Here is a 27,851-nt window from a genome sequence, read left to right on the forward strand (position 1 = left end):
ATCTATTTAATAATAATAATCTCAGGACAATTCACACAGCGCCATCTAGACCCAAGTTAAGCTAGCTAAAGCTTGTGTTATAACTGATACATATACATAGATTTGTTTTTTGTATATACATACATATTATACATAGAAAACACCCAGACTGATATAAACAATCGTACTCATCAAATATCTATGTATTTGTATCAGTTATCTAGTACCCATAACACAAGCTTCAGCTAGCTTAACTTGGGTCTAGATGACGCCGTGTGTTTAAAAAAATAATAATTCTATATTTATTTACCAAATTTGTTCATATTTACACTAGGCCGAGCCTGACTGATTCAAATCTGTTTACATAAAAAATGGTTATATGGGATGGGTATGAATTCATGGGTTCAGTTTAAAATTAAAAAAAAATATAGTTTCATAATTTAAAAAAAATGTTTAGTCTAGAAATCAACTTTCTTTGTTTATGTTCCAGATTTTCTCTCGAGTCCCAATGGGGCTAGAGTGAAACGCGCCAATTCTCTATGGAGCGACTACAGCTGACAAACGACAAATGAACTAAAACGTCAGACAGTATTTCGCGGGCTTTTGTTTTCTTTTTTATTGCAATTATATAAAATTACCGCCAATTGTTAGAATTGAAATGTTTAAATTTAGAAGGGGGACTTTGAATGTATTTTCCAGATAGCAAATAATCACTACGATTTAAGAATTGCGACTACCTTTCAATGATTGTATTTTTTTTTTCTCAGGACAATTCACACAGCGCCATCTAGACCCAAGTTAAACTAGATAAAGCTTGTGTTATGGGTACTAGATAGCTGATACATATACATAGATATTTTTTTTGTAAATACATACATATTATATATAGAAAACACCCAGACCGATACAAACAGTCATACTCATGAATATAAATGTTTGTGCCGTGCGAGGAATCGAATCCGCAACCATTGGTCGTAAAGCGGTGTGCTAGACCGCTAGACCATCGAGGTCGTCGAAGAATTGAATTGTTTGAATTTAGAAGAGGAAACGTTGTACATATAGTCTACTTAAACTTAAATTGTAAGTAAGAATAAATTATTTAAAAGAGCAACACACAAGTTTCTTGCTTGTTCTTCTTGTGATGAGACAGCATTCCGAATGAGCGGTAGATTAAAAAAAAAAAATGTTATGACTATTCAAAAGTGCTTCAATGTAAGTTTATTTGAATAAATGATTTTCTATTCTATTCTATTCTATTCTACATGGCAAATAATCACTACGTTTAGCATTTAACTGTCTTACAATTAAATCAATCTAGGACACCAAATAGACATGTCTTTCTTAAAAAAAATGTACAGTTGTTAGAATTAAAATATTTAAATTTAGAAGTGGGAGACTTTTCACGTATCTTCCACATAGCAAAAAATCACTACGTTAAACATTTTGCTCTGTCTTACAATTGATTTAATCTATGCTACCACACTGAAATGTAATTCTTAAAAAAAAAAGTACTAATGTTTGCACATATTTTCATCATAGCAAATAATCACTATGTTTTAAGATTTAAAACATAGTGATTGCAGTAGTAAACCGTTAGCGCAGACGGCAGATTTCATTACATTAGAGAAAATTATTATTTTAGAAAGGCAATACATCTATATGGCGGAAAATAAATGGCCTACACTCATAAAAAATATAATTCTGACACTGATCCAGACCGATACAATCATACTCATGAATACAAAATGTACCGTGCGAGGAATCGAATCCGCGACTATTATATGCATACCTATAAATAAAATTGGAGTGTCTGTTTGTAATATTGAAATAACCGTTTTTTACTACATGCATATGAATATAAATACGGTACAGACACCAAAATAACACTTTTTACAATTTTTGTCTGTCTGTCTGTTTGTTCCGGTTAATCTCCGAAATGGCTGGACCGATTTTGACGGGACTTTTTTTGGCAGTTAGCCGATGTAATAAGGAGTAACTTAGGCTACTTTTATTTTAGAAAAATAAAGTTAAATTCCACGCGGACGAAATCGCCGGAGAATAAATAAATTGTTATTATTTATTATTATTATAGAAATCATGTTATCTTTTTAGCCATTTGGCTATGGATTTTTTTTATTTAGATTTTTAATTTTCTCTCTTTTTATACTATATCTAGTTCTTGGTCGTCTGCTTGCTTCAATGCAAAAACCTCCTCTAATCTTTTCCACTCTGTTCTGTCTTATGTCATCCTGGTCCATATCTTCTCTGCTGTTCTAACTACTTCATCCTCCCATCTTCTACTTGGTCGTCCTCTTTTTCTATGTTTCTTCTCTTCTGTTTCTTTTTCTAAGACAAGGTCTTGGGTACCAAGTAGTTATGACCTTGCTCCATTTATTCTTTACACGTATTGTGTGACCAACCTAGCGCCATATTAGCTGGCTATGGAGTTTAAAATTACTTAAAAACGGCGTACAGAGAACGGCCACAGAATGTAATTAGAGCTGGAATTAATTTATGGTTTCGTTGTCGCTGTGAACTCGTGAATCATCCTCAGTGTTGCCACTCGCGTACACAATTTACCATTGTTGCGTTGTGGGAAATATGGAACTTGATTTTGTAACAACGATATAAATATCCTTTTAATTACTAATGTTTCTAAGGACTGTATTTTTAATATATTTTAATTTTGGTATTAAGAGAAACTACGGTCGCCGAAGGTAAAGACATATAATTTCAATTGACAATGAAAAAGGAACAAAGTATCAAATATTTAAAATGGATTTATAAAGAAATATATTTATCATATAAAAAGGTGCGTTATGCACATATCCTTATTCATTACATAAAGTCGCTAGCGCTGTTTGTCCGTCCCTATGTATGGATTTTGAAACGGTTTTTTTAAATAGGTAGAGTGATTCAAGGGGAAGGTTTATATATATATACATGTATACCCGTGCGAAGCCGAAACTTGAAAGTAGGGATACAAACAATCATACTTATGAATGCAAAAGTTTGTGCCGTGCGAGGTATAGAACCTGTAACCATCGGAGATAAAGCGCTGTGCTAGAACCACTAGACCACCGACGCGATCGAGAAACGATTTTTTTATCTTTTATTTATACCCATTTTTTAGCACATTTTTTAATGCTGGCCACACCACACCCTAGCACGGTCTGTGGAACCGTTTGCTTTGCTCGCTTGTTCCTTATTTCATTTCTCGATCAGCCCATTGTGTACGCGACGGCGGGGACGTCTCGCCAGTTCAGTTTACGTCCGACTCGCAAACACTACTGACTATTTTGACATTAAGACATAAATATATAACAAATTGAATTAAATAAACACAAAAATGAGGGAAATAGTGCATCTTCAGGCTGGACAGTGCGGCAACCAAATTGGCGCAAAAGTAAGTGAATATATTTTAAATTTAGAATTTACAACGTTCCATTTGACAGTTGCGTTTGAATTATTTTTTCATTGACAGCCAACCATGTTTATTTTTTTAATATCTTTATGTAAGACAAAGGATTTAATTACTATAAGATAGTGCAAATAAAAAGTAATAATTAACATATACTCTGTGGTTATAATATTTTTATGTTATGTGTATTTTTACAGTATCTGTACAGTTAAAATTATCTGTAATTTTGTTGTTCCACTTTCAATATTTGGCGCGTTTAATTAATTAACACTTTTTATGAGAGAATCACGCACTCATTATAATTATCATTTATTACCAGCCGTCCATACTTTACACCTTTTAAATAATTTAAGTAGGTAGGTAAGTTTATAAAATCAAAATCCTCCAGTCAGTTTCGTGTAAATGTACCTACATTATGATTTTAATGGTTTTTGAAATTTATATGCCTATATTTACTTTAGTAGTTTTGTTGTTTTGATTATACATAAAAAGAATTTTATATTTATGACTCCGCTATTGTATGCATTTGTTTTTTTTAACATTTGTGCTCATTTCCTGCACTGATGACACTGCTTTCTATAGTGTAAGAATTTTAAAAATATATTAAGATTTTTTTTAAATAATGCTGTATCATGACCATGGATACAAGTCCTTCAGTCGAATATTTGTTAAGTTTTTTTTAGTGTTTCCATTACAAAATAAATATAAAATCTTACATATTTCTAATATTAGTTAAGGTACTAAACGAGTACTTGCCTCTTTTTACGTAAATAATATGCAAATGTAAAAGTAATTAAATAGATTTTTATTTGATTCTTAAATTCTAAAAAATAAATGTATATTAGAGATTAAGGTATGATAGGACGTAAAAAATCGACAATAGTGTCAAATTCATAAACAAATTACTACGAATAAAAGAAATTACTAATCTATTAAATATTTTTTATTTATTTCCTTTCTATCTTAAATTCCAAAACCAAATTATTTACTATCTATAAAACTACCGAATAAAACTTTATGTAACTTTTCCTTAGTCTCGTATATTTTTTGTTATTTTTTCAATAGATTCAAATTTTAATATTTCAAAGCATACAAAGGAAATAATAGGTATGGTGCCTAGATATTTTCTATTATAACGCTCAGCTTTCACCGCGCGGTGCCTAAGTAAGTGGTATGACAGCAATTGTGCTGTGGTATTGCATTTTATTGGAGCAAAGCAAAAACCGATATGCTTTCTAATTAAATAATTTGATGACGGCAACGAATGTATTGGAAAATATTTATAATACAACTCAAAACCACTTACATACATATTAAGTTGTAATAGCTGTTCCCGCGACTTCGTCCGCGTAGGATTTATCTTAATTTTTCTAACAAAAGTAGCCTAAGTTACTCTTTATTACATCTATCTGTCAATAAAAGTTCCGTCAAAATCGTTCCAGCCGTTTCAGAGATTAGTTGAAACAGACGGACAGATTAAGAACTTTCAAATATGGAATTTGTACCGAATTATTTTCAGAAATGACAAACTAACGGTCGATCCAATCAGTCCGTAAATTCGAATTTGGAACGCACGGCATCCGATTTAGTCAATTAAGAGTTTAGTTCCGAGAAAAAACTATATTATTGTTTATGACATAGTCTAGATTTAATTTAGTTCCGAAAAAAAAACTTTAATCTATATTTTGAACACGAATGAAAACATAATGAATAAACATACATAAGAATTGGCCTTTGGCCTCATCACTTGTTCAAATATGAAGAAGTATAAACGTAGACTAGGCTGTACGGTCTAAGGATCTTTGCCTGTTCCATCACTGAAAAGGAGATGGACGAATATGGAAAAAAAAATGTTTATGACATATTTTACTTTTTTTTTGTCTAGGTTCGGTCTGGGTCTTCATTCTGATTATTTTGTCGATGAATTTTGTACATTTTGACTGATGCCTTTAAATAAATTAATAAAAAACGTGCACATCTAGCGATTTACTTTATGAAGAGTCGTGACTCATTAAGAGAGAAATTCAAAGAGGCAAATATTTTAAATTTATATATTAAAATATCCTATATGTTCATAAAAATCTTGACTTATCCAAAAAACAGCAATATTCATAATATTAATACTAGATTTAAAACAAACTTGCTGTCCTCAAGTATCGTTTAGAAAAAGTTAATAGGTCTTTTAATAGGTATAAAAATTTCAAAGGATATTTATTAAAAAAATCAAAACAACTGTTAAATCATATTTGCTGAGCAAATCCTATTACTCACTAAACGATTACTTGAATGAGGAGCGTGCATGGCAATAGTTGTTCATGCACGGGATTTTCATTTAATGTTAGACATAGACACCTATATATATATATATCCATTGTAAATAAACTGACTTTAAAAAAAAAGAGTTTCAATAGAGTTTCTTGCCAGTTCTTCTCAATTGGATCTATATACTGAACTGGACGGTAGGGAAAAATTATAATATAAAAAAAAATTATGTTCATAAGCGGCTAAAATGTCCTACATGAATAAATGATTTTTGAATTTTAATTTGACCATTTCAATTTACCATATTATTTATGTTTCATTGTTCTTCCATTTCAATTGATTTAGATTCAAAATTTAAGTTAATTTTACGTTAGTATCATTTATTTTCCAAATTAACCACAAATAAAAATCCGTTGTCATATTTCTGCAATCTGTGGTTTAGACGTCGACATAAATTAGTTACCTACCTAAAGAATAGAGAAACACTTTTATAATCTGTCTAGCTAGCTTACCTACTTACTACTACTTAAGAACTTAGCGAACTTCTTACCTTCTCAATTAGATCTATATACAGAACTGGACGGTAAGGAAAATATTAAAAATCTTATATATAAAATTCTCGTGTCACAGTTTTCGTTCCCATACTCCTCCGAAACGGTTTGACCGATTCTCATGAAATTTTGTGAGCGTATTGAGTTGGTCTGAGAATCGGCCAACAACTATTTTTCATCCCCCTAAATGTTAGGGGTAGTCCACCCCTAATTTTTTTTTTTTTATTTTAAGGCAAAACAACGTTGGCCGGGACAGCTAGTTATAATGTAATAATTTGACGTTCATAAGCGGCTAAAATGTCCTGCATGAATAAATGCTTTTTGAATTTTGAATTTGAATAAATGTCTATGTATTTGTATATAATATGTACGTACACAGTACACATATAATGTGTACCGTAATTTTTTTATTGGCATCCGACCTGTAATGATATTTCTATGTACATAAGTTATCTATTTATTATCTTTATTGTTTATGGGTTCATTGTACTATCCAATATTATTTAATTGCATATCATTATATGTTTATATATTATATTCTAAATCAAATAATAGTTCGCAATGAGTCTATTAAATATCATTACATAGTATAAAACAAAGTCACTGTCGCTGTCCGTCCCTATGTATGCTTAAATCTTTAAAACTACGCAACGGATTTTGAAGCGGTTTTTTAAATAAATAGAGTGATTCAAGAGGAAGGTTATATATCTTATTAATTCATATATATACAATAGTTCTTAACTATTTAATATCAAGTCCAGTGCAGTAGTGTCTAAACTAGGCCTAACCTGTATCTCAGACACCATTGCCCACCTAAAGATAACATGCTATACGATTCTTTAGAGTTGAACGAAAAAATATTATAAACGCGAAAGTTTGTAAGTATGGATGTTTGTTACTCTTTCACGCAGAAATTACTGATCAGATTTTGATGAGACTTTACAGTGATATAGTTTATAAATCAGAATAACATATAGGCTATTGAAATTTAACGCGGGTAACCGCGGCCATAGCTAGTATTAAAATAAAATAACAAAAATATTTATTCAATATGCAAAATTTTAAGACTACCATTATTGAAAATACTAGAATATTTTATAATTATGAACAAATTAACTTAAACAATTTCTATTAACATAAATATATATCTATAAACATTTATAATGAAATCTCTCAATTGGTCATATAATAATACTAGCTGTGCCCGCGTCTTCGTCTGCGTGTTATACCTTAACGAAATAAAGAATAAAAAACGCCAAAATTCAATGAATAAAGTTTCATCGCTATAGCTTTATTTGTATAGAAACTTTTATCTCTTATTTTATTTTACCCCCTTAATTACCCCATTTTTTACAAACTTTGAATGTCATATTTACTTATAGTTACTCAACAGTTATCTAAGATATAAGTGTCAGGCTTCTATCATTAAAAATGACGATACTTCCATACAAACTTTTGTCTCCTTAGCCATGGTACAGTCAAAATTCCGTACTATATTAATAAACTAGCTGTACCCGCAACTACGTCCGCATAGAATTTTACTCTATTTTTCTAAAATAAAAGTAGCCTAAGTTACTCTTTATTACATCAGCTACCTGCCAATAAAAGTCCCGTCAAAATCGGCCCAGCCATTTCAAAGATTAGGCGGCACAAACACAAAGACAGACAGACAAATTGTAAAAAATGTTATTTTGGTGTTTGTACAATATTTACATATATATGCATGTAGTAAAAATTGTTATTTCAATATTACAAACAGACACTCCAATTTTATTTATATGAATAAATATTGCTTACATAATAGTACTAATAGCTGTTTTGTGTAATATAAATGCTTTATTGACATTATATTTATAACATTTGATATTTTTCCATAAATAAAATTACCATAGATCGTAAATATTCGCATTCGAAATTTAAAAACCGCGCCAATTGCGTGATTCACGCGGGGAAGTGTCTGCGCGTGCGTGGAATATAATGCCCAACATACGCAATGGCGGCCTGTAATTGGCTATGCTGCCCGCCATTGTTCCATTTAGTCCAGCTGACGAATTTCCTGACTTTTTCCGTCTTAAACATGCCTCTTATTTGGTTAATTGAATATTAATTACATATTAGGAAATTATAAAAACATATTTGATAACCATGTGTGGTAACAGACACCAAACTCGTCCGTGTTTGTTAACTTAATTTGACTCATTTAATGTCTATATTTGAGTTATAATCACACAACTTGAGGATAATCCAAATCGGTCCATTGTTTCTTTATAATTTTAATTTATATTAAGTTTTTTACTTTAAAAGTATTGTGTTTATTCCATTTTCCTCCTTTGGTTTTAAATTTACATGGTGATATATTATTGTTTTTTAAATACGTTTTTGTCATCAAAACAACAGAAGGCAAAGGAACCCGTACATATAGGGCCATCCTGTAATAGGTTCCTTTCATGACTTTAAAGAAAAAAAATATTGACAAAGAACGAGCATGACACGATTCTATCACAACTTTATAAATCGATAGCATATTTTTAAATAATTCACAATGAAGGCTAAGGAATACACCGTATACATATAAACGTAGCATATTGTTTTCTCGTGCCTGATATTCTGTCTCTGTTGCTTAGTCTCATCTGTGCAACGATTCAATACACACGTTTGTAAGAAAATTTCCTGTTTTCAATCACGGTAAGTAGATACTTTATTATTATAAGGATGTACAGCTTTATTCCTGCGGCGTCTCACACCATCGCGCCTTTAGCACCAAGGTCATAACTTCCAGATTATTTACGTACCGCGCATTTTTAATGGTGATACACCTACATATCTTATCCTTCATGTGTTCCTATTGCATTTATATAAAACTAAATGTAAACACGCGTCACATACAACTAATATTAGTCATAGATAATTTAGCTATCCATAGATTAAAAATTTTTGAAAATTTATCATATATTTTTTGAGTTAATTCATTACAAACGAAATAACAAATGTTTTCTCTTCAAATACGATTAAACATAAAAAACTTAGTCAAGTCAGTGCACATAATTTACGCTTATAACTTTTTTTTTTAAGACACCACGTCATTCATATGTGGCGCAGACCTATTTGTATACTGTTTTATTAAACATTCGTATTATGTATTTATTTCTTTTTAATATGCGTAATCTATACATATAAATAAAATTGGAGTGTCTGTTTGTAATATTGAAATAACCGTTTTTTCCTACATGCATATGAAAATAAATACGGTACATACACCAAAATGTCTTTTTTTACAAATTTGTCTATCTGTTTGTTCCGGCTTATCTCTGAAATGGCTGGACCGATTTTGACGGGACTTTTTTTGGCAGGTAGCTGATGTAATAAGAAGTAACTTAGACTACTATTATTTTAGAAAAATAAAATTAAATTCCACGCAGACGAAGTCGCGGGTGCAGCTAGTGATAAATACAATTGATGTAAATGCAATATGTAGAAACAAATTACAAGTTAGTGACGTCACTCGACAGGAACAGCTGCCGCTGCGCTGTCGATTGTAAATAAACTTTGAAAATGTTTTAACTTCTTTACCTTGAAGGTCGTGGTGGTTTAACGGTTTAGTATACTGTCTTACTACCGATGGTCTCGGGTTCGATTCCTTACACAATTCAAATATATACCTGATTATGATTGTTTGTATCGGCCTGGATGTTTTCTATTTTTCTATTTATATTATATATGTATCTAGTACATATGACACAAGCTCTGCTTAGCTTAATATTACTATATAAATACTTAAATATACATTTTTTTTAAAACATATTGTACATAGATAACACCCACCCAGACCGAAACAAACAATCATACTCATAAATACAAATGTTAGTGCCGTGCGAGGATTCGAACCCGCGACCATCGGAAATAAAGCGGTGAGATGGGCCTGGAATTCTAAGACACAGATCTCCGATCTAGTTTATGGTTCTATCGCCTACATTTTTTTTATGTGATAATTCTGCTGTCATATACATTATGTTTAAATTTATGGAGAAATCAATATATATCATTTATACGTGACGCCGACGACCTCGGTGGTCTAGCGGTCTAGTGCACCGCTTTGCTACCGATGGTCGCGGGTTCGATTCCTCGCACGGCACAAACATTTGTATTCATGAGTATGATTGTTTGTAACGGTCTGGGTGCTTTCTATGTATAATATGTATGTATTTACAAAGAAAAACAAAAAATATCTTTGTATATGTATCAGTTATTTAGTACCCATAACACAAACTTTAGCTAGCTTAACTTGGGTCTAGATGGCGCTGTGTGAATTGTCCTGAGATTATTATTATTATTTATTATTCTTCTTTACGCGGGAAAAAATAATGAAGAATCTGGCACAATTAATATTCATATAGAGAAAGATTACACACTACTCTATTCTTTTTTTTTATTGATATCAATACAAATGTCAAGTAGTACCAACCTTTCAATATTAACCTGTGCAATTTTGAATTTAATCTCTGCAGTTATTTATAAAAAAAAAAAAAACCTACTATCCTCTCTGACCGATCCCCCGGTCAATTAAAACGGGGATCGAAATTACGACAGCCTGAGCCGAGGTTCGAACCCCTAGCAGTGCCCTCAGACTAAAGTCATATCCGTCAGGCAGGAGTTGGCCTTCAGCCGCTCCATAAGTCCTTTCTTTGGTTTGGAGTGCCATCTGCACTCGCCCCTATCGTCCGGTGAAGCTGTAAAGGCCCGCTGCGGCCAACAGCATTAGAGTAGTCCGAAAAAAGAACTACCAACGCTTAAAGAGTAATCTGTGCATTTTTGACTTTGATCTGTGCAGTTATAAAAAAGTTGCTTACATTTCCCTCCTCAGCTTTGTTCGAATTTCGAATGTTACATTTCTTTTTTTTTTATTTATAATAAAGCGCAGGACGTTGTCAGTTGGCTGCGTTGAAGTCACTCCGCTTCGTTGACTTGAGGGTCACTTATATTGATGTTGAATCTAGTTGTAACCAGATTTATCCGGATAAACTTGTAGATTGATTACCTGTGTTCGCGATCAAATGATATATACGTCATACGTCAGTCCTTTATGGATGACTAGAAATTTCTATAGGAAAATTCGGACGACTGAAAAAAATCGATGTAGTGGAATTCGGGAGTCTTCCGGATGGAAGGGAAGGTTTTAGAGCTTGGGGAGTATGTTCCGATGTGTTGTTCTTATATACAAATTCAAATGCAAATTCCTCTGTCCCGGACACACTTTCTTGTTTACCATGGTGGAGGAAATGTCCCGTCCTCTCTTCTAGAACTATTAAGAGACTCAAGAACATGTTTGTACTGTACGACTACATTATCTCAACAATTAAATACATATAAAATAAACTGAGAAAATTAATATCAAAAACATGCAGACATGGCTGTATGGTCACAGTTCCCTTTGCCTTTCCGTTAAAGTATAAACAGAACAAAAAAAAGTAATTCAGTAATTGCAAATGGCGCCATGACTTCATATATCTGAGCTTCATATGTTCATATTTAGCATGTTATTTGAGTATATTAGAAATAGAAATAATCTTTATTCAAATAAACTCATTACAAGCACTTTTGAATAGTCATATTTTATTATTCTACTGCTCATTCGGAATGCAGACTCATCACAAGAAGAATGAGCAAGAAACTTGGGTATTGCTCTTTAAGACAGTGCTCTATGGAAGACTAAAGTGGTACATTCAGGTTGACCTTCACCAGGAAACCTTCGTGATAAACTGATGAATTTGTCACGATGGGCTAACTGACCTAACTTCATGTTCATCTTATCTTCCTCCATTGGTGGCCCGCCAGCGTATACCGTTAGCACTGGCGGCATAAAAGTCGCCTAACTTACTCCTTATTACATCAGCTACCTGCCAATAAAGGTCCCGTCAAAATCGGTCCAGTCATTTCAGAGATTAGCCGGAACAAACAGATAGACAGACAAAAATAGTAAAAAATGTTATTTTGTTGTATGTACCGTATTTATATTGATATGCATGTAGTAAAAACGGTTATTTCAATATTACAAACAGACACTCAAATTTTATTTATTTGTATAGATAACAAATATAAGAAAGACGTAGTAAAGTATAGAGTCTAGACACAACGTGAATGTCAAGGTTTCAGAGTAATTAAACAAAAAATATACAAACAAAAACAACATTAGTCATAGAGTCACTTAATTTCTTTCCAGACCTGTTCACAGAAGTCCGGTATGACTAACTCTCTGAGTCGACTTAATCTACATTATTCTATATTATCTATGTACGTTATGAGTTGTCTATGAAAATCCAGTGAAAAACAATTTGACATCTAATTCTTTCGTGATTCAACCAAAAACACGTGAATCAGTATTTTTTTGTGTATCTATACATATAAATAAAATTGAAGTGTCTGTTTGTGATATTGAAATAACCGTTTTTACTACATGCATATGAATATAAATACGGTACATACACCAGAATAACATTTAAAAAAAAAATTCTCTCTGTCTGTTTGTTTCGGCTAATCTCTGAAATGGCTGGACTGATTTTGACGGGATTTTTAAGGGCAGGTAGTTCGTTACGTACGTTCGCTTAAATAGGATTTTGATAAATTCAACCCCCATGGGGATAAAATAAGGGATGATGCAGGATGTAAATGTATTAGTTTGAACCTATCAGTACCTAATGGAACGAATAAATTAAGACGAACAAAATAATTTTTAGTTCTTTAGGCTACTTTTATTTAGAAAAATATAGTTAAATTCCACGCGGACGAAGTCGCAGGTACACATAGTTTGTTAAATATAATTAGCATAAATAATTAAAAATGCTAATCAATGTTGAATGCAGACGAAGTCGCGGGCACAGCTAATGTCAGCTATAAAATACTAATTAATATATTAAACAGTAAACATACAAACACATGTCCGTTCTTCTGGAGATTCGCCAATGATACCGGGTCATAAACCTACATACCCGTCAACACGCTGCCGACTTCCGGGGTCACTGCGATGTATATGGAATTCTCTGGAAATAATCCCTAGAGAATGTGCAGCGACATCGATTGTATAGATAGATAGATACAATTTTTATTCATGTCAAAAGTAGCCTAAAGAACTAAAAATTATTTTGTTCGTCTTAATTTATTCGTTCCATTAGGTACTGATAGGTTCAAACTAATACATTTATATCCTGCATCATCCCTTATTTTATCCCCATGGGGTTGAATTTATCAAAATCCTATTTAAGTGAACGTCTTCATCATAGTAGCTCCAATCTTTAATTTCAGTTCAATCAGTCGAAAATCTAAGAAGATTTATACAAAATTTCATCCCCTATTTTATCCCCTTAGGGGTGTAACTTATCAAAATCCTTTCTTAGGGGATGCCTGCATGCCTAATTTCAGCCCGATCCATCCAGTGGTTTGGAATCATTAAAAAATACAGCGGAATTTAGAACTTCCTCCTTTTTTGTAGTCGGTTAAAAACAGACCAACATATAAAATATTAGCTACTCGCCCTGGCTTCGCCTGGGTGTACATAAATCATACATATAAACCTTCCTCTAGAATCACTCTATCTATTAAAAAAAACCGCTTCAAAATCCATTGCGTAGTTTTAAAGATTTAAGCATACATAGGGACGGACAGGCAGCGACAGAGACTTTGTTTTATACTGTGTAATAACCTCGACCGTGTCTGTCTGTAGCTGAACAGTGCATTCAGTGGAGCGTTGGCAGTTCAAGTTCGCAGTCATTCGATAGCACGTAATGGCGTCACGCCACATTTAGTACGCGAATGAACACGTTCCAGATGCAAGACTAATGGTCCGACTCGGTTTTTTTATCTATCTACATCTATACAAATAAATAAAATTGAAATCATCATCATCATCGCAGCCCGGAAGACGTCCACTGCTGGACATAGGCCTCCCCCAAAGATCTCCACTACAATCGGTACTGCGCTGCTCGCATCCAACGCCTTCCAGCGATCTTGACCAGATCATCGGTCCACCTTGCTGGAGCCCTTCCCACGGACTATAGACTTGGACTGTTGGCTACAGCTAGTAATTACCATTTTTCTATTTAACCCACGATATACAGCCAAACATAGAAGTTTTTTAAAGTCAATAAAAACGTACATATCTACATTTCAGACTCTACCCGGCTAGTGGGGTACCTTAATTTTGTAATTGGGTAATTTTCCCTAATTCGCATCTTGTCATCCTGTAATCATAACCTCAAACTAGCGTACAATGACCGCTTTAAACTCTTGTCTATGAACTAGTTGTAACTGGATATTTTTCCCGCGTAAATAAATTTATATATATATTTCTATTTTTTACATTAACCCTTTTATTAAAGGCAAAGGTATTGTAGCCATACAGCCGCGCCTACAATTAAAAGAATATATTAACCTGTAATATTTTTCTTCGCCTACGATTTTTTTTATTATTTATCCTAATAATATTTAGCCGTATATATAATATCACATACACAATTTTGTAATTTTTATTTATCTGTGTATGAAATTACGTCGACGCTTTGAATTCATGGCCGATATTTCTAGTGATGTAAAAAAAAATTAATTTTGTTTTATAAGAAATACTTAAAACTTTATAAAATTAGAAAAAAAAACATTGAATTTCCACCAGCTATAAAAGAATTTGAAAAGATACTGCATAATCATTTAATCTTCTCTAGTTTGAATTGTTTTCTTTTAATTAATTATTGAATTTGATTATTCTATTTTCGGCAATTAATCTGTGTATTGTATTATTGATAGATACAATATAGACACCACAGACTACACAAAAAACTTGCAATATTGAAATAACAATAGAAATAAAGTGGTTCATACAAAACAACAGCAAGAATGCAGTACAGTCATCGTTAAAAAACTTAAAAAGTACAGTGCGACTGACAGTTCGGTAATTATGGCGCCGCGCCGGGGTCGTTAACCTCTAGCGCAGTAGGTAAACGCTAGCTAGACAGATTATAAAAGTGTTTCTCTATTCTTTACCAACTTTAATAACTATTCTAACTAATTTATGTCGACGTCTAAACCACAGATTGCAGAAATATGACAACGGATTTTTGTTTGTGGTTAATTTGGGAAATAAATTATGCTAACGTAAAATTAACTTAAATTTTGGATCTAAGTCAATTGAAATGGAAGAACAATGAAACATAAATAATAGGGTAAATTGAAATATGGTCAAATTGAAATTCAAAAATCATTTATTCATGTAGGACATTTTAGCCGCTTATGAACGGCAATTTTTTTTATATGTTTCCCTACCGTCCAGTTCAGTATATAGATCCAATTGAGAAGAACTGGCTAGAAACTCAATTGAATTACTTTTTTTTAAAAGTCAGTTTATTTACAATGTATATTTATATAGGTGTCTATGTCTAACATTAAATGAAAATCCAGTGCATAAACAACTATTGCCATGCACGCTCGTCATTCAAGTAATCGTTTAGTGAGGCTTTGCTCAATAAATATGATTTAATAGTTGTTTTGAATTTATTTAAGAGTAATTCCAGTATATCCTTTGGTATCTTATTGTAAATTTTTATACCTATTCCCATAAAAGACCTATTGACTTTTTCTAAACGATACTTGGGGACAGCAAGTTTGTCTTTAAATCTAGTATTAATATACATGTAAACATATATATTGTCGATTAAATAGAAAAGTGACCTTTTTCAAAATTGAAAACGTGAGTTGCCTCCTTTTATATAAGTCTACTAGCTGCCCCCACGGCTTCGTCCGCGTGGAATTTAACTATATTTTTCTAATAAAACATTTTTTAAAATAAAAGTAGCCTAAGTTAGTCCTTATTAGCTATCTGCTAAAAAAATTCCCGTCAAAATCGGTCCAGCCATTTCAGAGATTAGCCGGAACAATCAGACAGACAAAAATTTAAAAGAATGTTAATTTGGTATATGTACCGTATTTATATTCATATGCATGTAGTAAAAAACGGTTATTTCAACATTACAAACAGACACTCCAATTTTATTTATATCAATTATCTAGTACCCACAAGTTTTAGCTAGCTTAACTTGGGTCTAGATGGCGCTGTGTGAATTGTCCTGAGATTATTATTATTATTACAAATATAAAGATTTATTTAAATAATCTAACGTTACGTAATTTCAATTTTCGAAGTCGTATATTCATAGACAATTCTTTGTTATTTTTAAAAGCATAAGCATGGCAAAAGGATATAACCTCGAACTACTAAGTTTAAGTGAACACTGGACTTTATGAATTTTTTTATTGACTTTTTTTATAGCTGCTTGTGTTTACTTGAATATAAAGGGCGTTATAATGTTCACTACACATGTTCGGAAGTCGTCTGTCAGTTCTTAATACTCGCTTAAGTTTTGTACAGCATTACTTTGATCTGTAACCGGATATACATTTCTTCAATTGCTCCAGCGGAGGAATACTTTATTGTGACTTCCTGTGGTATATTGGTAGTGGTATATTATTAGTGGCATACAAGTGAGAACAATTTTTTTTAATGTATGATAATGTAATGGTGCACCCTCCTGCGCTAACGGTATACGCTGGCGGCCAACAGAAGATAAAATTCATCATAAATCCAATTGAAAAAAAAAATTGTCTTTGCCTATTTTAAACCTTAAAACAATTTTTAAATAGTCGTTTTCTTCGTCTTAGCCTATTATGAAAACTGACCTAGACCTCTATCAATTCAAATTCAAAATATCTTCATTCATGTAGGTCTATTACAGACTCTTATGATATGTCAAATCTACCGTCAGTTCGGAATGATATCGAGATGAGAAGAACTGACAAGAAACTCAGCTCGTATTCTTTTCAAATAAATGTTGTACATGTTTACAATAAGATTCATTTTTAAATTCAAATTTGTGAGAATAGAGTGACCACCAGCATATGATATTGCAAAAGCAAATAGTGTAATCAGTGTTCGCAACCCGAACAGACCAGTCCCCACAATCATGAGTTCACGAGTATGACGGATGAGCCAGCCGTCATTGCACTCAACCATATTAGAGGGAGCACACTGACAACACGCTGCCACAAGTTTGAACTTATTTTTATGTTTATTTTATAATGTTTTTGTTTAATTTATCGAACCACTTAGCTTGAGGCGAGACTTCGCTTCGCTTTGTGTGTTCTACCGATTATACAACGGACTGTGTTCTGAGGAATTGTTCGACATGATGCCGACAGCCACCTTTTACCATCGCACCGCTCGCCATCGACAGGGAATTCATTCCCACACGCTGGAACCAGCGTTTCAGAGGAGCTTCCTCCCGCGTACACTTAGATTGTGGAATGAACTTCCTACCGAGGTTTTCTCACGAGACTACAGCATGGGGTTCTTCAAGAAGGGTATATTAAGGTTTCTTAAGGGTCGGCAACGCACGTGACACCCCTTGTGTTTCAGGCGTCCATACGCTACGGTAACCATTTACCATCAGATGGGCCGTATGCCTGTTTGCCACCATAGCAGTATAAAAAAAAACGATAGAATCAAAATTTAGTATTACAAGTCTTATAAAGACAATACTGAAAGAAATATAAGTTTCAAACGTAACGGAACAGAACTTCCGTTCTTTTTTCTAACGGTAAGTGTCGAGGAATGTTTACATACAGCCACTCGGCTTGTATCAACACACCGTTTTTTTGTTTTAAAAATACACCGGCGCGGGGCATGGAAATTAATCTGTTTTATGATTACGACATTATTATGAACGTTTTGAAGAACAATTACTTACGTGATTATTATCTATACATCTATACATATAAATAAAATTGGAGTGTCTGTTTGTAATATTGAAATAACCGTTTTTTACTACATGCATATGAATATAAATACGGCACATACATCAAAATAACATTTTTTTACAATTTTTGCCTGTCTGTCTGTTTGTTCCGGCTAATCTCTGAAATAGCTGGACCGATTTTGACAGGACATTTTTTGGCAGGTAGCTGATGTAATAAAGAGTAACTTGGCTACTTTTATTTTAGAAAAATAAAATAAAATACCACGCGGTCGCGTAAAATAGTCGCGTGTACAGCTCTACATAAATTAAATTTAATAATTATTTAAAAGAGCAACACACAAGTTTCTCGCTTGTTCTTCTTGTGATGAGACAGCTTTTCGAATAAGCGGTAGATTAAAAAAAATAGTTATGACTATTGAAAGTGCTTCAATGTAAGTTTATTTGAATAAATGATTTTCTATTCTTATTCTATTGACGACTACTGACGACCTCGGTGGTCTAGCGGTCTAGCACACCGCTTTATGTCCGATGGTCGCGGGTTCGATTCCTCGCACCGCACAAATATTTGTATTCATGAGTACGGTTGTTCGTGTCGGTCTTTGTGTTTTCTATATATAATATATATGTATTTACAGAAAAAAAATCTATGTATTTGTATCAGTTGTCTAGTACCCATAACACAAGCTTTAGTTAGCTTAACTTGGGTCTTGATGGCGCTGTGTGAATTGTCCTGAGATTATTATTATTTTCTATTCTATTCTAAACAAAAAAAAGTTAAATTCTACGCCGACGAAGCGCGAGTCGGCTAGTTTTTTAAACATATGAAATAAAGTCGTTTCCGTTGTCTGTTCGCTTAGATCTTTTAAACTACGAACGGATTTTAATGCAGTTTTAAGAATAGATAGAACGATTCAAGAGGAAGTAAATTTTTTTAATGATAACATCATTCCCAGTCCCACGGGAAATATATGTGTTTTTAAATATAATTTATCAAAATCCTTTATAATATTGATGCCTACGTCATAGTAGATTTATGTATGCAAAGTCTCATACTTCGATGCGTTTAAAATTGACAAAGTTTCATATAAATTTTCATCCCCTATTTTATCCCCTTGGGGGTAGAATTAATCTACATTCTTTCTTAGCGGACGCCTACGTCATAACATCTACCTGCATGCCAAATTTCAGCCCGATCCGTCCAGTGGTTTGGGCTGTGCGTTGATAGATCACTATGTCAGTCACCTTTGAGTTATATATATTTAGATAGATAATAATAATATAATATCACTGGACAATTTCAGTAATTTCACCACCTATTGCAACATTTTTCATTGCAGCTCCGCTCCTATTGGTCGTAGCGTAATGTTATATAGCTTAAAGCTTTCGGCAAATGAACTATCCAACACGAAAAGAATTTTTCAATTCGAACCAGTAGTTCCTGAGATTAGCGCGTTCAAACAAACAAACAAACTCTTCAGCTTTATTAGTATAGATATACCTAGATATAAAGTAAAACATCTTGTTCTCGACTGCTCTAACCTGACACACAATATCTCGTACAAACTACGTATTAATAAATTTATACTCTATGGTTCTCGTTTAGAGATTCCTTTGAGTCGGGTTACATGGTATATTTAATGTAGCCAGATATGGCAACACTCCCGGACTGGCCGAAAATAAAATGCAGTCGCGTGTCAACGGCCAACGCGGGATGCAATAAGAAAAAGTTAAAGATTCTATTTTCAAATTACGGCGGAGTGCTGTCAAGATGGCTGCTTTTACAAAAAAGATGATTTTAAGTGATATTCTTAGTGTCGTTTCCTCGCTTTATTTAATTGTAGACGAATTAAAATATTTTCTCTAATTAAAACTGAATATTTGACTCACTTTATTACTGTTGATTAGCTGTTCCCGTGACTTTATTACGACGTCCGCGTGGAATTTAACATTATTTTTCTAAAATAATAGTAGGATAAAAATTTAATGAAACTTTGGGCTGAGACTTTATATCAGCTACCTGCCAATAAAAGTTTTGTCAAAATCGGTCCAGCCATTTCAAGATTAACGCCGGAACAAACAGATATAAGATAAATCTTTTAAAAAATGTTATTTTGTCGTATGTACCGTATTTATATTCATATGTATGTAGTAAAAAACGGTTATTACAATATTACAAACAGACACTCCAATTTTATTTATATGTATAGATGAAACGTGTCTTATTATAAATGAGAAGGTAACTCTGTCTGTCTCACGGCACAAACATTTGTATTCATGAGTATGATTGTTTGTATCAGTCTGGGTGTTTTATATGTGTAATATGTATGTATTTACAAAAAAAATATATATGTATTTATATCAGTTGTCTAGTACCCATAACACAAGCTGTGGAGCTTGGGAGTAGATGGCGCTGTGTTAATTGTCCAGGGTTAAAAAATATACGTTACGCGCCTTTTTGTGTCATCATAATCAGTGTTGCCAGCTTAACGCTCTCATTTTATGCTACTTATGGGACACAGTTACCTAGATACATCAATATAATAATTGCATTTAATAATGTCTAGTAAGACAAATCCAATATTGTCTACTAAGCACTGCCGTGTCTAAACTGTGTCACCCCACCTTACATTTTCCTATTGTTATCTATCTAAATATATATAACTCAAAGGTGACTGACATAGTGATCTATCTACGCACTGCCAAACCAATGGACGGATCGGGATGAAATTTGGCATGCAGGTAGATGTTATGACGTAGGCATCAGCTAAGAAAGAATTTTGATTAATTCTACCCCCAAGGGGATAAAATAGGGGATGAAAGTTTGTATGAAACTTTGTTCAATTTTAAACCGATCGGACTGAGACTTTGCATGCATAAAGCTACTATGACGTAGGCATCCCCTAAGAAAGGATTTTGATAAATTCCACCCCTAAGGTGATAAAATAGGGGATGAAATTTTGTATAAATCTTAGATTTTCGAGATTGGAGCTACTATGATGAAGACGTACGCTTAAATAGGATTTTGATAAATTCAACCCCCACGGGGATAAAGTAAGGGATGATGATGTAAATGTATTAGTTAAAACCTGTCAGTACCTAATGGAACGAATAAATTAAGACGAACAAAATAATTTTTAGTTCTTTAGGCTACTTTTATTTTAGAAATATATAGTTAAATTTCACGCGAAGTCGCGAGAACAGCTAGTTTAGTATATAAGATCGATATTTCTATGTACATATTGTCAGTCTATCATCATATGTAATATACATCGTCTCAACCAACAACATCGTATTATAAAATTTGGACTGTATTTTGTTTCATTGTACTTTCTCTTTGGTTGGTTGAGGTCAAAGCTGTATCGCCACAGATATGGTCATTAGGGTATTTATCGTGGGAAATTATAGGCGACGGTTACCATTTACCAGCAAGTGGAACGTCGGACCATTTTTAACATTTGAAAGGCATAAAGTATAACTTGTACGTTTTTACAATTTTTTTCTTTTCATTATTTTGAATTGAACATTTTCCCCTATTTTTTAAAGATTTTTCATTGCAGCTCCGCTCCTATGATCATTGTTTTACCGTTGTTTTCTTCTTTTCATTATTTTGAATTGAACATTTTCCCTTTTTTTTTTAAGATTTTCCTAATCCTGGCAAAAAATCCCGTTAAAATCGGTCCAGCCATTTCAGAGATTAGCCGGAACAGATGTACAGACAGACAAAAATTGTAAAAAATGTTATTTTGGTGTATGTATCGTATTTATATACATACGCATGTAGTAAAAAACGGTTATTTCAATATTACAAACAGAGACTCCAATTTTATTTATATGTATAGAGTATTGCATAGTAACAGTAAAATGGTTCGGTATGATTATTAGACGGTAAAATATTAAGTGGCCGACTCATCGTAAAACGCAGTTGTGGCGCCAACCACTGGTCGATAAAAGACCGGTAATTAGGGAAACCCGACGACAACCGCTACCGGGAAATTACGATACACAACACTATTTCCGGTTTATTATTTTTAACGTGACAATTTCAAGTGATATTCAGTTGAATTTATAGATTGCTTTTTAGCGATAAGGCTGCCCATTGTTACCTCTTTGTCTTGTTTATTGTTTTTTTTATCATTTTATACATAATTGGGCATGTAATGGTATTTTCTGTGAGAGGAACGTATATGAATAGAATAGAATAGAAAATCATTTATTCAAATAAACTTACATTGAAGCACTTTTGAATAGTCATTACATTTTTTTTAATCTACCGCTCGTTCGGAAAGCTGTCTTATCACAAGAAGAACGAGCAAGAAACTTGCGTGTTGCTCTTTTAAATAATTTTATTATTACTTTACATTTTTAAGTTTAAGTGTGTGAATACAAACCACCAATTAGCACTAATTCAATTGAATACTCAAATAGAAAAAATATTGAATATATAACCAACTGGTTAAACAATTAATAAGAGGAAATCAGTCATAGTGATTAGAGCAGACCAGTCCCTACAAGCAGCACCCGTTCACGAGTATGACGGATGAGCCAGCCATCACTGCGCTCGACCATATTTTAGGGAGCTCAATAACCCGGCCCACCACGCCGCCACAAGTCTGGACATTTTAGTGAGCATGACTACTCAAAACACTAGACCACGTCAAAGCTACTTACAATTGCCATCTGATAGTTATAGTATTCACATTTTACATAAGAATGCATGCGGCAATCAATACAAAAACCACTACGCTTTCATATTTCAAATAAGTGTGTGATTTAATTGATAAAATATATAATTCCCTTCCCCGTGACGTCGCGTCGCCGCGTCGTCGACGAGTCAACAGGTCATTCAATGGATCCACAATAGCCTGAGATTGGTCCTGATTGGTTCTTCAATACGGGCTGAATCGTATGGATTAATTTGGTTAGAGTCGAGGGCCCTGCTTCTACCAGTACCTATATATATTCAAAGTTTATGAGATATTATCTAAGTATTTATTAATTTAAGATTATTGTAAAGAGAGAGTGATTTACAGATTTTTTTTAACAACTCTATCGCCCATGATCTTCTTTTCTATTCTTCTATTACCCTTCCTTTTTAAAACGCCAGAAATTTTTGAAAGAAATCGTAAAAATAAAAGAATCCCACAGATATCAATGTATTAGTTATCCAGGGCCATAAAAATGCTGAATATAAAAAAAAATAAAGACCATAAATCGATAGACTACAGAACCCGTTAATGTTTCGTTTTTGGATACATGTCATTTAGCCATGATGTAGATTGAATGCATTGTCAATTCTAGGTTTAGTGTAACGGGCTAGGTATTGCGGTCGTTCTTTGTCCCTAATGTATTTTTAAGTTATTCAAACTGGACCTGCGTGCTGGACACGCGATGGGTAGGGTTGCCACATATGTATAACAATAACCCTGGACAATTAGGGGATTGTTAGTAATGTGAATTGATAACACCATTGCTAGCAATGTACCATGTCAGGTGGACCTCCACGCGGTTCCCCCTGGAAACCATCGTGTTAAATTCCTAGTGAATTTGTCACGATGTGCTAACTGACCTGACCTCATGCTCATCTTATCATCCTCCACTGGTGCCCCGTCAGCGTAAACCGTTAGCGCAGGCGGGTGCACCATTCCATTATCATCCACGTAAAAAAAACTTGGCAATTAGGGGATTGTTAGTAATGTGAATGATAACACCATTGGCAATGTACCATGTCACCTCCACGCGGTTCCCCCTGGAAACCATCGTGTTAAATTCCTGGTGAATTTGTCACGATGGGCTAACTGACCTGACCTCATGCTCATCTTATCATCCTCCACTGGTGCCCCGTCAGCGTAAACCGTTAGCGCAGGCGGGTGCACCATTCCATTATCATCCACGTAAAAAAAAACCCTTGACAATTAGGGGATTGTTAGTAATGTGAATTGATAACACCATTGCTAGCAATGTACCATGTCAGGTGGACCTCCACGCGGTTCCCCCTGGAAACCATCGTGTTAAATTCCTAGTGAATTTGTCACGATGTGCTAACTGACCTGGCCTCATGCTCATCTTATAACTTAAAAATAAAAGATACTATTTATTTGTTTCAAAATATCTTTATTCATGTAGGTCTATTACAGACTCTTATGATATGTCAAATCTATCGTCAGTTCGGAATGATTCCGAGATGAGAAGAACTGACACGAAACTCAGCTCGTATTCATTTCAAATTAATATTTTATATATAAAATTCTCGTGTCACAATGTTAGTTACCATACTCCTCTGAAATGGCTTGACCGATTTTTATGAAATTTTATATGCATATTCAGTAGGTCTGAGAATCGGTAACTATCTATTTTTCATACCCCTAAGTTGTCCACCCCTAACATTATTTTTTAATTTTTTGGGCCAAATTTTTTATTTATATTTTTTTATTATGTTTCATTAAAAAATACATACAACCCTAATTTTCACCCTTCTATCACCAACCCCTATTTTTTTATTGCGTTATTAATTTATATGGCAAAACAACGTTTGCCGGGACAGATAGTTATACATATAAAAGTTACAACCCTAGCGATGGGTCAAATCGATTACGTCCGTCCACTGTCCCATCGATTGGATGCCGCCAGTACAATGTCCTGCGTTTACAGGAAAAAAAAGTAATTTGTCTATGGTCAATTAATATATTTTTCATGTGTCCCGTTTAATTTTTTCTAGGTTATTGGATTAATGGTTGTCTGTATGTAATTTGGGGTAATTTTTTTATGGATTCTGTCGGTATGTGGTCTGGTGATAATTTCTTTATTGTAATTATTCATTTAGTTCAGATATGTTGTCCATATTATGTTAGTAAATAAACTACTAGCTGACCCGTGAACCTTTGTCTGCATCTTTTACCTGACATTCAATAGCAATAAAGATATATTCTATTCTATTCTATTCTTAATCATTATATCGATATTAATAATTATATTTCAACCAAGTTATCCAATATCTTCTTAAACTATAGCCTATGTTATGTTAAGCTACATAATAAAGTATATCTATATTAGATATATAATATATATATATTTATTTATGTGTCGTATGTAAGTATGTATGTCTAATAATATGTATTATTGTAAAGTTACTACGTAAGTGTTAGTACTATAATGCGCCGCTTACTAACTTCTCAGTTTGCCTTATGGTTGACTGTTAGAGATCACCCTTAGGTGTTAACTTCGCCATATGTACATTTATATATTATATTTGTACATTAAAGTTTAAATAAATAAAATATAAAATATTTTCCATATTGTCCTGAGAATATTATTATAATTATTGAGGAAAATAATATATTTTATATATTGTATTAATGTATATAATAATAGAAATAATATTTTGCATTTTTCCTTAAATGTATGATTGTTAAAAAGACACATATAGTACCTATATTGTTAAGTCGGTTATTGTCATACCTAATAAATCATTACATACAACAAAGTCGCTGTCACTATGTATGCTTAAATCTTTAAAACTACGCAACGGATTTTGACGCGGTTTTTTTAATAGATAGAGTGATTCTACAATCACTCTATTTATTAAAAAAACCGCGGAAGGTTTTTATATATAATACATGTACATCCGTGCGAAGCCGGGGCGAGTAGCTAGTAGAATATATAGTAGATAATATTATGTTGCACTCGCTTGCTTCTGAATTCACCACGATGTGCTAACTGACTTGACCTCATGCTCATACTATATGGGGAGTCTGTTTCTACATAGGGGAGGAGTTGTGAGGGCATAGGAGCTGTTCTAAATCTCACATCCCCAACTTGTTGGGAGCCATATTCTTATTATCATCCTCCACTGGTGCCCCGCCAGCGTAAACCGTTAACGCAGGCGGGTGCACCATTCCATTAACATAGAGTTGTCAAGCCCAAAAATAAAAAGGCAGGATTGAAAGTTCATATTCAAATTCAAATTCAAAATATCTTTATTCATGTAGGTCTATTACAGACTCTTATGATATGTCAAATCTACCGTCAGTTCGGAATGATATCGAGATGAGAAGAACTGGCAAGAAACTCAGCTCGTATTTCGTTTTTAAATGTTGTACATGTTTACAATAATACAATTTCATTTAAAATGCAAATTTGGGAGAATAGAGTGCATATGCTAAGAAAAAAAAACAAAAATTCTAATCAATGACAGTCGCAACCTGAACAGACTAGTCCCCACAAGCAGCGCCCGTTCACGAGTATGACGGATGAGCCAGCCATCATTGCACTCAACCATATTAGAGGGAGCACATCGACCCGGCCCACCACGCCGCCACAAGTTTGAACTTTATAGCGAGCATGACTGTTTCAAGTTACTCCACTACGTCATTTATATTATTTACAGCATATACTGTACCAATCACAGTTTTCACCCATTACAATATTTAAATTTTTACTTAAAACCAGGACTGTCCAGTTTACAAACAAAACGCGTTGCAATAGTTATGTATAATGTGTAGTAAAATTCAAGTAATTAATATAATCAGGTTCTTAATAAAAAGTATTTGATAAAATTATACTGTTGAAAATCAGTAATTAAGAGGCGCGCGTATTTTAAAAATCCAGGACGATGACAAATATCTATTCAGGACTTCCCGGGACACTTCAAAAACTAGGACATGTCCTGGAAAAACAGGACGGTTGGTAACTGTATATTCACATCCATTATAAAAAAATAATGACTATTCAAAGGTGCCTAAAAGTATATTTGAAGAAATAAGTTTCTGTTCTATTCTAATGAAAATCCCGTAGAAGAAATCATTTGATATGCATACAGAGTCGCGGTTATCAACTAGTGATTAAATTTGCTAGAAAGTTCGCGACCTTTTTATAGATAACAAAACTAAAACCTTATTATATAAAGCAGGTCTGTCGAACTTAGGTAGAATCTAGGACCTGTGCGTGCACTTGTTATATTTCTGTCAACACTTAGTACCCTTCCATTAGTTTTAATTTTGACGCGGTCATTATTTATAAGTATTTTTTTTTATTTATTAATATTTTACGGCTCTGGATACAAGTCCTTTTTAGCCCAACATAAATTATAAAAACTTAATTTCTTCACAGTGTTGGAAATAAGTTTGTATAAAGTCTTGAATAGTACAGGCCTTGTTAGTAAGTGTTACCACGTTTTATTTTTGTTGAGTTCCCGATATTTCGGCCATGATCTGTATACTGTAAACAGTTCGTGAAGTAAGTAAACTGTAAACGTGGTAAGATCCCGTGATTTACCTTCCATTGGTTTACGTGTCCACTAACATAGATTTCAGTTAAATGTAAAATGAGTCGACGTCCCGACTCCGCGTCTAATGAACGCGTTATTAATAAGACATATAGCACACTATATAATAAACTTACTAATGTACAATAAATAGTACAATTATATATTATGTAGCGACACCTCATCTGTTGTAGAAATATGTAGTAAAACTATTTATGACTGGAAAAATGTATTTAATGGTAAGATGGTAGACAGTCAAGTGACATAATGTAATTTTGTTTTTATAGTTTTGATTATAGAATATTAGAAAACTTTAAATATATCAAAAGAATATTTATATATATAATTTATATATATGTATATTTAAAGTATATATTATATTTATATAACATAAATTATATATGTACATAGATTTTGTTTGCCTAATTATTTATTACAGTATTAATATCACAAATTTTTGCCATTACTGTCCTACAACGCTTTCTAGTTCTACCCAAAGGTTATCTGGTAGAGAATGCCATATAGCATTAAGCTCGCCTCTTGTACACTCTTTTAAAGTGCAATAATGAATAAAAAAAAAAAGAGTT

The 27,851-nt window shown here is 33.2% G+C and overlaps 1 protein-coding gene across 2 annotated transcripts in view; it reads left to right on the forward strand.

The window, feature by feature from the left end:
* The first annotated feature begins 3,219 nt into the window (after positions 1 to 3,219).
* Positions 3,220 to 27,851, forward strand: part of LOC131849876 (tubulin beta chain-like) — a 30,278-nt gene continuing 5,646 nt past the window's right edge. Inside the window, exon 1 of one of the 2 annotated variants that reach the window (XM_059200013.1) lies at positions 3,220 to 3,385. In XM_059200013.1, coding sequence (XP_059055996.1) covers positions 3,329 to 3,385 — 57 coding nt within the window. In that variant the 5' untranslated portion in view covers positions 3,220 to 3,328. Of the gene's footprint in view, positions 3,386 to 8,842; positions 8,899 to 27,851 lie in introns of those variants that run through there. The other variant, XM_059200014.1, reaches the window with a different exon arrangement.

Source organism: Achroia grisella, unplaced genomic scaffold (genome assembly GCF_030625045.1).
Source record: "Achroia grisella isolate CSIRO2021 unplaced genomic scaffold, CSIRO_AGI_Agris_v1 utg660, whole genome shotgun sequence".
NCBI classification, from domain to species: Eukaryota; Metazoa; Arthropoda; class Insecta; order Lepidoptera; family Pyralidae; genus Achroia; species Achroia grisella.